The sequence below is a fragment of the Girardinichthys multiradiatus genome, chromosome 20 (genome assembly GCF_021462225.1).
Source record: "Girardinichthys multiradiatus isolate DD_20200921_A chromosome 20, DD_fGirMul_XY1, whole genome shotgun sequence".
NCBI lineage: Eukaryota > Metazoa > Chordata > Actinopteri > Cyprinodontiformes > Goodeidae > Girardinichthys > Girardinichthys multiradiatus.
The window spans coordinates 9824307-9835773 of record NC_061812.1 but is presented as its reverse complement, the minus strand read 5'-3'; the positions used below and the strand labels follow the sequence as shown (position 1 = coordinate 9835773).

At 39.7% G+C, this 11467-nt stretch overlaps 1 protein-coding gene across 7 annotated transcripts in view; it reads right to left on the bottom strand.

Annotated features, from left to right (window-relative positions):
• The window catches only part of anks1ab (ankyrin repeat and sterile alpha motif domain containing 1Ab), a 69907-nt gene that overhangs the window by 7657 nt on the left and 50783 nt on the right, over positions 1-11467 (bottom strand). For 3 of the 7 annotated variants that reach the window (XM_047347568.1, XM_047347571.1, XM_047347575.1), the window contains 6 exons: positions 11317-11388; positions 9526-9609; positions 9297-9434; positions 5645-5821; positions 2164-2262; positions 1346-1443 (listed from right to left, as the gene is read on the bottom strand). In XM_047347568.1, the coding sequence (XP_047203524.1) occupies positions 1346-1443; positions 2164-2262; positions 5645-5821; positions 9297-9434; positions 9526-9609; positions 11317-11388 (668 nt within the window). Of the gene's footprint in view, positions 1-839; positions 1444-2163; positions 2263-5644; positions 5822-9296; positions 9435-9525; positions 9610-11316; positions 11389-11467 lie in introns of all 7 variants that reach the window. The other 4 variants (XR_007035416.1, XM_047347573.1, XM_047347572.1 and 1 more) reach the window with 4 other exon arrangements.

Sequence of the window (11467 nt, the reverse complement as noted above, 5' to 3'; positions counted from 1 at the left end):
AATTAAAAATCTAACCCTTAATTAAAGTACATTTATTCAGTGATGGAAAAAATCCCATGTGATGAAATAATTGCATTAAAATAATTCCTGGAGAAATAGTTGCAACTCAGGCACTTTATACTTTGCCTTTTTAGACTGATCTGCATGTCCATTGACTTTTAATTGGCTATCCATGACTTCCTGTTTCCCTGTATGACAAAAATTGGATGACAAAGAGGCATATTTCTCTTAACCACTTGTTAAAATGGGGAAAAACAAGAGAGGTAGGTTTAGATGGCTTTTTTTTTTTTTTTTTACCTCAAATTAAATCACCATTTGAAAATAACGTTTTGTGTTTACTCAGGTCATATTTTCTGATGATCTAAAACATGTGTTGTAGTGTTTTAGATTATCAAAAATGTGAAGAAAATATTAAATATAACAGAATGACCTCTAATAACACAGGGTAATTACAAACTTAGATTTTGTCCTCTGCAGTGACTAACTTTGCACAAATAAAAGATTAGACATTTTTAATATTAGAGGCCAAAAAATGTCTTACATCTACAAATACCCTAAATCTCCTACAAAATATTAATGACTATCAATATTCTCAAATCTCTGCAAGAAAATAAATATTCAACATTTTTGCCCAAAATGTTAAACTGTTCATTTTAGGGTTAAACCCACAGACCAATTAAGCCTTACGCAAATAATTCCAACATCTCTAACAGTACTTGAACTTTCTGTGAGGTCAAGCATGAACAAATCAAAAATTAACATACTTGTTTTGCCTGTGGAAAAAACCAAAATAAAATAAAAATGTCTTAAAAGAGGAAGAAGAATAATAAAGATGCAACCTCTGGGAGCTATCGGGGATTTGGAGGCAGATGCAAGTTGTCAGGATGAGGAAGATGAGTAGGAAGAGGCAGTTTGGTTGAGAGAGCAGGGCCACTGTAAAATAAGATCAGTCCAAGATCATCCGTTCCAGGGCTCCGCCATTGGCTGCAGCAGCAACAGGCGAGGGAGGCTGCCGAGGATTTTGGGGGAGCTCGGGAGAGCCACAGAAGTGTTTGTCATGGCACGTAGGAGGTCAGCGTAGGTTGCTGGGCAGGGCAAAGGAAGGTGCAGGAGGAGGCAGCCCTGAGGGATGCTATACCATCACAGTGAGAAGGCACGGGGCTGACATGTATATATCTCTCTGAGTGTGTGTGTGTGTGCGTGTGTGTGTGTGTTTCTCAGTGAGAGAAAGAGATGAGCGGAGAACCGGATGCAAGGATAGAGGAAAAAGTACGAGGGAGGTGCAGTGAGGAAGGGCAGCTTTGGGGGTAGGGGGGTCCGGCCTCAGAATATGGTGGTCTCGTACTTGGTGCTGACGGGACGCCTGTTGGAGTCCCGCTGGTCACAGAGCCAGGTGGTGCTGCCTAGCGACTGCATGTCGGCGTCCATCTCCAAGGGGTCGATCTGCCGGAGGGGGGTGGGGAGGGAGGAGGGACGAGAGGAGGAGGTGTGAGACGTGTGGCAGTGGAGGCCATTTGCGCCACACTGACAAGTCCTCAGCTCACACATGTGCATGTGGATTAGAGGTACAGTCAGTCCAGTGATCAGGTTATAATCACAGACACTGAGGGCTCAATCCACAGAAAATGGATGACATTAGACAGAAAATACTCTCAGCTTCTGTAAGCAGCAGCAGCAAACCAAACATATGACTCTGGGATTTAAAGAATACACTGATTAGTAGTTTAGAACAACATTGGCTCATTCTAGATGCACATTCCGTTATACTTTATGCTGATAAAATTACATCTAAAAATAACTCATGGTAAGCATTCATCATTTTACAACCATCCATCTGTAACAACCATGGCATTATTGGTACATGTGATTTCACCCTCACTAGCCTTTTAACCAGGAGTTTAACAGACTAAATCAAATCACTTCCCACAAAACCTCTGCTAATTTCATTTTCAGCTCTAACATGTAGGATGGAGATGAGAGATGGGGAAAGTAAAGGGATGAGGAGGTTTATGAGATCAAAAATATTAAGAATCACAAAATAAAGAGTCAAAGTGCACTGCAGCATCCCAAAAATAACAAGAAAAATAGATATAAGGGAGGTATTTGTGTGCAAGCAGATGTATGGTGACTGAGGGCTGAAAAAAGGAAAGGAAAGAGAAGGACCTGGATTCCAGGGCTAACAGAGTGCAACGGGAGGAAGGAAGGACGGTGGGTAGTACACGTGTGACAGTGACAGCAGCGGCAATCGAGCAGAGGGGCACCCTGGGAAGCAGGAGGACCGAGAAGACAAGAACAAAGACATGTTATATAAAAAAGGCACGAGAGGGGGGAAAAAGCATTAAATGGACAGTAAAGAAATCCAGTAGCAGCACAGGAATATCATTTATAAAAATATGTTTTCCTGTCAGGGACTTTTGGCGCTGAATAACAACCATCCAATCCCAGTTAGCAGCGACAGCAGCTGAGGATGGCAGGTCGGTGGAGCTTTGGATTTCTACACATGCTGACGTGATGTGCACGTTGCAGTCGTGAGGGTGGAGCAGAGTGTGATTAATTAAACATCGTGTTCATTTGTTTGTCATAAGCAGCAGCTCTTTTGCATGCCTGACAAACATGGACGGATTATGAAACAGAGAGCAAAGGCATGTGAAAAATTCTTTACCCATCCTACGGAGGTGTAAGACGACTCAAGACCAAAAAATAACCACACACTACAGTACAGATGTGATTTTCGGTTGTTTTATGCATTCAGCAATATATTTGGCACAGTTGTTATTAGCCCCATTTTATTTATTCTTTGGCATTTTTCCATCTCTTACTTCAGATTATTGCAACTTCGCATTTTTATTTTTTCATCTCTGTAAATTTTAGCCAGTTTTGTTTTTTTTCTGCATCTTTTCTGCATTTGTGCATCTGTCAGAGTCACTCAAACGAGCACTGAATTTGGCAGACCCTCACTAATTACCCATTACCATAAAAGCCTTTCCTAATTACTTTAAAACAAGGAGCAAGAGTGGGGCGTCAGATTTTTCCATATCAGCTTTGAAGGGCTGGAATTAGATGTGGGTTCGCCACATGGATCAGCTGCTTATGCGGGGGCTGACTGTTTGCTTTAGGCTTAGTCTTTTTTTGTAAAGCCACGCATGCATCTGTCAAGTACATACTTTGGACCGCTTTTACAGTTTAAAACAGTTCAGGGCAGAGTATTTAAGGAGATAATTCACTCAGAGGGGGATATTTAAGTAATTACGTGTGGAACTCAGAAAATTCTCAAAGGTAAAATTCATTCATATTTAGATTTATTACACAGAGTTCATAAATTTAAAGTGTTTATTTCCATCATTTGGGTTACAGCTTATAAAAAAAGCAAAAATCAGTTTCCCAGAAAATTTGTCTTTTACATAAGACTAATTAAAAATGATTTTTAAGACAGAAATGTTATGTTATGACAGTTGTCCAGCTGACATTCATTGACTTGTTACACAAGGAGAGTAAGCCACAAAAAGTAATTACTAGCAATGTTGGCTGTTCACAGAGCGCCGTATCCCAGCATAATAATGGGAAGTTGAGTGGAAAGAAAAAGCATTGAACATAAAGGTGCACAACCAACAGTGATAACCACAGCCTTGAGGAGACGGTGAAGCAAAGCTAATTAAATAGTTTGGGGGGAGATTCACATGGTGTGGACGACAGTTTGAGTCACTGTTTCATGAGTCACCATACACAGACACCAAAGGCAGGACATTGGCTAAACCTTTCTGTGTGTTAAGACACTACTGAACTGGTGACAAGACATGTCTTACCCGAGGTAAGGAGAAAAAACTAGACTGTTGCTCAGTGCTAGAAAGTCTTCTTTTTCCAAATGAAACTACATTTTGCATAACATTTGGAAATCAAGGTTCTAGACTCCGGAGGAAGAAAGGAGAGGCACGAAATTGAAGTAGCTTGAGGTACAGTTTGAAATCTCCACAGTCAGTGATGATCTGGTAAGCCGTGTCATCTGTTGCTGTTGGTCGACCAAGTTTTATCAATCAGCACAGCCATCTACCAGGAAAGTTTAGAGCACTTCATGCTTCCCTCTGCTAACAAGCTTAATGAGATTCTGATTTTACTTTTCAGCAGGTGCTAGAACCTTCCCACACTGCCAAAATAGCAAAACAATGCATGGAAAACATTGTCTGCGAAGGCTGGATGCTAGTAAAAGGATTTCTAACCATGGCATCACTGTGTAGGAATGGAGGAGGAATCTATGGGGTTTAGGTCAGGCAAGTCAAGAGGAAGATGAGAGGCCACAGGCACAACACTGCAGAGAGGCTGAAGGCCACTATTAAAGCAACCTGTACTCCTCACACTTTAGCAGACTGGTTGCCTCTATACCACGCTGCAGTGATGCAGTAATTCAAGCAAAAGGAGCTCCAACAAAGTATTTATTGCATATACTGGACAGTACATGGACATATGTTAGTAGGTGGACATTAACCCCATTTTTTAAAGTTGGTCTTCTGTAATATACACATTTTCTGAGAAACTGAATTTAGAGATTCAGTAGCTATAAGCCATCATTTTCAAAATTAACAGAAATATAAGCTTCAATTCATCACTCTTTTAGTAATGAATCTATATATTTTATATGAGTTTCACTTTTTGAATTGAGTTCCTGAAATAAATTACCTTTTGAATTTACAGAGGTGCACCTGTATTTGTTAAATACAGCTGATAAACCCTGTTAGTTTTAGCCACTGTGCCACAAAATGGATAGTTGTTAATGAGACACCGGCATGTAACCACATAAATCGTTAATGTTGTAACAACTGTAACAATGTGGGATGGGGCTTAGCAGACAGTTAATAGCCCTTTTGAGATGATGTATAAAATCAGTTTAAACCAACAACATTCTGCAGCAGACTGAACCATTAAAAGTAATCACAGATGACAGAAATCAGTCCCCATCTCATCTGAAACCTAAACACTGAGTCAGGCTCATTATGCAGATGTGTGCATACTCCATATTTTATAGCGAGAGGAAGGTGATAAAACAAAATGATTTGTGTTTCTGCATAAAACGTTGGTCCCAACAGTATGCACGCTCTCTCAGGTGACAGTGATTGCTAAATGCCATTTATATGCTGCCTGAAAGGTCAATATGTCAATGTGTCCCCCAGGGGGACCTGCGTAAACATTTACGCAACCCACTCAATCATAGGTGAGAACATGTGGGCAGGTCTGCTCACCGGGGAGTTGAGCCCTTAGTAAGGGCCCGCAGAGAATCATTCATCTGGCTGTAAGCAACAAATAAAGCTTTCAATCATCACTTTTTTTGCAAATGCACCAATGGAAAATCTGAGATCACTGATCGGGAGTGACTTTCAGTGCTGTGGGGTATGTGAGACGAAGCTGGTGGTAAAGTAATGACTCATCATTTTTTTCCCACACACAGCAAATCTTCCTTTATAGGTGGCCTATTAGGAATTGAGCAGCGAAAGGGTAAAAAAAAACACGATCATGACGTCTGTGTATATTTTCTGAATTATGACTCCACAGCAGCATATTTCTACCTGTTCTTTGTCCTTATAAAGTTGAACAAATTCAAATAACAAGAAAAGCCTGATACAAGTAATGATTTTTATTCTTTTTTAATACTCACCGCTGATCTTCTCACGCTGTTCCATGATTGAGACACTGGGCGGCTGGTTTTGGGTTCTATGAACTCTGAGCCCAGAGACGTTGGAGGCACATACTGTCTCGCCCTGGACTGAACTGCCATCTGATAAGCCACCTCGAATGCCTGTCCCAGTGTTAAGATGATCTCATAGGTTTGGATCTAAGTTAGATGAAAGGAGTTAGGATAAACTGACACGGTACAACTTTGTCTCAGCCTATTTTTGCAGTGTATTTAAAAATTTTTTAATTTAAAGACATTTGTTGTGAAATGATTATGTAACAGAGCAACACAAAGTAGCACATAACTACAGGTCCTTCTCAAAATATTAGCATATTGTGATAAAGTTCATTATTTTCCATAATGTCATGATGAAAATTTAACATTCATATATTTTAGATTCATTGCACACTAACTGAAATATTTCAAGTCTTTTATTGTCTTAATATGGATGATTGTGGCATACAGCTCATGAAAACCCAAAATTCCTATCTCACAAAATTAGCATATCATTAAAAGGGTCTCTAAACGAGCTATGAACCTAATCATCTGAATCAACGAGTTAACTCTAAACACCTGCAAAAGATTCCTGAGGCCTTTAAAACTCCCAACCTGGTTCATCACTCAAAACCCCAATCATGGGTAAGACTGCCGACCTGACTGCTGTCCAGAAGGCCACTATTGACACCCTCAAGCAAGAGGGTAAGACACAGAAAGAAATTTCTGAACGAATAGGCTGTTCCCAGAGTGCTGTATCAAGGCACCTCAGTGGGAAGTCTGTGGGAAGGAAAAAGTGTGGCAGAAAACGCTGCACAACGAGAAGAGGTGACCGGACCCTCAGGAAGATTGTGGAGAAGGGCCGATTCCAGACCTTGGGGGACCTGCGGAAGCAGTGGACTGAGTCTGGAGTAGAAACATCCAGAGCCACCGTGCACAGGCGTGTGCAGGAAATGGGCTACAGGTGCCGCATTCCCCAGGTCAAGCCACTTTTGAACCAGAAACAGCGGCAGAAGCGCCTGACCTGGGCTACAGAGAAGCAGCACTGGACTGTTGCTCAGTGGTCCAAAGTACTTTTTTCGGATGAAAGCAAATTCTGCATGTCATTCAGAAATCAAGGTGCCAGAGTCTGGAGGAAGACTGGGGAGAAGGAAATGCCAAAATGCCAGAAGTCCAGTGTCAAGTACCCACTGTCAGTGATGGTCTGGGGTGCCGTGTCAGCTGCTGGTGTTGGTCCACTGTGTTTTATCAAGGGCAGGGTCAATGCAGCTAGCTATCAGGAGATTTTGGAGCACTTCATGCTTCCATCTGCTGAAAAGCTTTATGGAGATGAAGATTTCATTCTTCAGCACGACCTGGCACCTGCTCACAGTGCCAAAACCACTGGTAAATGGTTTACTGACCATGGTATCACTGTGCTCAATTGGCCTGCCAACTCTCCTAACCTGAACCCCATAGAGAATCTGTGGGATATTGTGAAGAGAACGTTGAGAGACTCAAGACACAACACTCTGGATGAGCTAAAGGCCGCTATCGAAGCATCCTGGGCCTCCATAAGACCTCAGCAGTGCCACAGGCTGATTGCCTCCATGCCACGCCGCATTGAAGCAGTCATTTCTGTCAAAGGATTCCCGACCAAGTATTGAGTGCATAACTGTACATGATTATTTGAAGGTTGACGTTTTTTGTATTAAAAACACTTTTCTTTTATTGGTCGGATGAAATATGCTAATTCGGTGAGATAGGAATTTTGGGTTTTCATGAGCTGTATGCCAAAATCATCCGTATTAAGACAATAAAAGACCTGAAATATTTCAGTTAGTGCGCAATGAATCTAAAATATATGAATGTTAAATTTTCATTATGACATTATGGAAAATAATGAACTTTATCACAATATGCTAATATTTTGAGAAGGACCTGTAAGTAGTGGACGGACAAACTGAAAAGTGTTGCATGGAATTCTATTCAGTCTCCATTATGCAATGTTTTGCCAAACCACCTTTTGCTGCAATTACAGCTGCAAGGTGTTTAGCATAGGTCTCAACCTGTTTTGGACATGTTTTAGGCTTATAATTTTGCCCAGTATTCTTTGCAAAATAGGCAAAGGTTAGTCAGATTTGATGGGGAGTGTCAGTATACATCAAGTTTCAAGTCTTGCCGCACATTCTTAATTAGATTTAGGTCTGGACTTTGACTTGGCCATTGTATTACTTGCATATGCTTTGATCTAAACCATTAAATTGTAGCTCTGGCTGTATGTTTAGAGCTTAGGGTTGTTGTCCTGCTGGATGGTGAACCTTCGCCCCAGTTTTTTCTTGTGCAGCCTCTAACAGGTTTTCTTCAAGGGTTGTCCTGTATTTAGCTCCATCCATCATCATATTAATGCTAGAAAGCTCAGCATACAACAGGTTTCCAAAGACTCCTCATGTTCTTCTTCATTTTGTACAGATAAGCTGTGCTTCAATACGGATGTATATGTTTGAATTGAAGATATTTATTTTACTATATTGTTGTCATTATTATTATTGATATATTACTATTAATATTAATAATGATAATGACCATTTTTCACTATGTGGATAGAGTTTTCCCCTACAGTGTTTTGCATGTAGGCCACAAAGCTCAAATATTGTCTCTCCTGATCAGATAACCTTCTTTTAAATGTTTGCTATGTCCCCTATATAGCCAGTGGCAAACAGGACTTATCATGATGATCTATCAACAATGGTTTTCTTCTTGCCAGAGATGTGGAGTGCACGACTAATTGTTGTCCTAACAGATTCTTCCACCAGAGCTGTCATTTGCTACAGCTCCCCCAGAGTCCGAAGGCAACTGATTGCACTGAAATTTATTTAAGGCTCTCAGAGGAATTAGAGTTGAATATAAATGCACAACACACTTTTTAGATTTTTATTTGTAAATAATAAAAAAAAAAAAAAATTTCCCTCCACTCCCTGCTTTATATTGGTCGGTCAAATAAAATCCCAGTAAATATGTTGAGGTTTATGTTTGTGGCATTGCAAAAATTTAGAAAAATTCAAGGGGTATTAATACTTTTGCAAGGCACTGTAAGTAAGACGCATAAAACTCTATGTAAGGTAATGACTTTGTGCATGCATAAGGACAGGAATGAATACCATATGTGCCTTGTTTTCAATGTATGAAAAAGCAAACTATTCTTTTCTATTTTCTGAATCTTAATTACAACATTAAGAGAAAGAAAAGACATTCAAGAGAATTTCTTCCTGATTAAGAAACTGAGATTTCACTGACTGCTGACAGTGATAACTTAATTACTTACTTAACTGCTCTATAAAACTCCACTTCATACAAAAAAGTAAGAAAATACAAAGATAAAAGATTGCTGTTGACCTTCTCACAATTACTGAGAAGGTAATGAAAACTCTTCCTGCGTGTGAAAATTGATTCAATGTAACTAGGACTCAAATCAAGCTGATTGAAGAGCGAACAGAGAAAGAAAATGACAACAGGATGTTTGCATGTTGGCTTAAATGCAGATAGCTGATGGCACACAAAGAGCACTGATTTTTATATTTCCCTTCCAGACGAAATCATATTCAACGGTGCATATATTTCTTTGCATTTCTCACAGCTTGAAAGTGATTTGAATACTTACGACTTCCACAGTACTGAAGACATGACAGAAGTGGTGGCCACTCTTTGAATCCTTGGTGATGTAAGCAAACGTACAGAGATCATCTGGGTCCTGGGCTGCACACGAGATGTTTCTGATTTCATGCTCTGCAACAATAGTCTGTTGGAGGAGGAAGTGAAATAAAATGTAAAAAGAAATCAATCTCCATCAAGTTGACAGCAGTGTTTGTGTTGGACTAACATAACTTTACCTTAGTGGCAGCATCAATGAACTTGACACCTCTGTAGGTAATGGACAGTATGACCACTGGGCCCTTTTTGGAATCCTTTGATTTCTGAAATAAACGAGATTCACATAATGGTTGTGTTTCAGAACAAGAACAATAATTAATTAACATAGGGGCAGTATGATCTTGCAAATCAGTTTTTTTGATACCTTGTTGTTTGCTGATGGTTATTCATTTGCTGGAATTTATTGATATGTAGTTTGTATAGTTTGTAGTTTTGGTCAATTCACTCAATATTGTCAGGTATGTCAGGGTAATTTGGGCCTTTTGAGAAATTTTTCTTCAGGTTACACATCTCAGATATGCTATATTTGCGAAAGTATTGGGTCACACCACCAAGTCAATGAATTCTGGTGTTCCAATCACTTCCATGGCTGCAGGTGTACAAAGTGTGTTGTGGAGAAACTTGCTTGCAAGAGTCCAAACCTAAACCTTCTTGAAGACCTTTGGGATGAATTAGAGTGGAGGCTGCAGTTCTGGTTTTCTCATCTAACTATGAACACACTCCTAAACCTTGAGGAAGATGTTTACAGAATAGTTAAAGTTCCTATTGCTGGCAAAGGTGAGTCCAGCAACAATTTGGACCTTATAGATTAAGAATAGGATGCCATCAAAGTTCATGTTCATGTAAAAATAGACAGACAAATACTTTTGGCAATATAGCTTATGTGTTTACACCACCACTCATATTAAACCTGTCAGTAGGCTGCAACTCAACAACACAGATTGTTTAGCCATCATCAAGCTTTTCACGTAACGCTTGCTCAGTATAGTGACCTCTGTTCCTGGCAGAATTGGTGGGGTTAATGTAAATTGGTTGATTCCTGGCACAGGCCCTGACTTGTAAGTGCTTCACGAAGTTCATTCTACTTTACCCTTTCAGAATAATTTCATTGTGTGTGTTTGTAAGAGGTTGCCGACCAAGAAAGAAGCATCAGCTCCAAAATTTAAACCTCCAAGCATCAATGAAATTTGCAGCTGCCCATATCCACAAACCAAATGCATTGTGGAGACAGGTTTTATGGTGACATGAGATAATGGCACAATGACAGGAACTAAATTTGGATGAGTCAGGATGAGACTTTTAAAGCCAACAACACTGTGCCAAGTGTCAAGCATGGTGGTGGTATCATCGTGCTGAGTGGCAGTTTCACTGACAGTGGTACTTGAGCATTGAACAAAGTAGATGTGCTATTGAAAACTAAATGGTTAAAACTTGGACACAGCTTGGCACTCCATCAGAACAATGATTCCAAAATAGTACTTGAAGGGATAAGGCAGGCTTACATGATGTTTCAGGAATGGTTTTCCAAAGCCCAGACCTCAACCTGATGAAATTAATCCATGCAATAAGCTTAAAAGTTTGATTTGTGCCAACAAAACCAAGCAATTTGAAGGTATTCTACCAATTTGGCCGAGGAGAGGTCAAGTATTCAACCAGAATTATTCCAGAATTTTGTTCTTGGTAACAAAACATGTGTGATCAAACCTTCTAAGGGTCACCGGGAACATATATGATGAAAATCTAATATATGTTCAAAATTGTACACAGGTGTTGTTAATATTCATTCAAGTTGTTCATTGTATTATCAGTCCACTCTGAAAAATAAATAAATTATTATTAACAAATTATTCAATAAAATCTCCAAATTCCCATGATGACAGTCTGTAAAGTTCAGGAGAGAAACATACAATCATTCTTTTAGGTCAGAGCAAGTTAAAAGTAAAAAAAACAATGTTTTCTCTAAAACTCACCCTAATTTTAGCACAGGCGTCTTGTGTGGATTCAATTCCTCGTAAATCCCTGATTATCAATGACCCTAAATACTGGGAGAGAAAATAATCAATCAAACACATTTCAAATGCAACATCATTATTGTTGATGGCAAATCAAAAGTCAAATCAG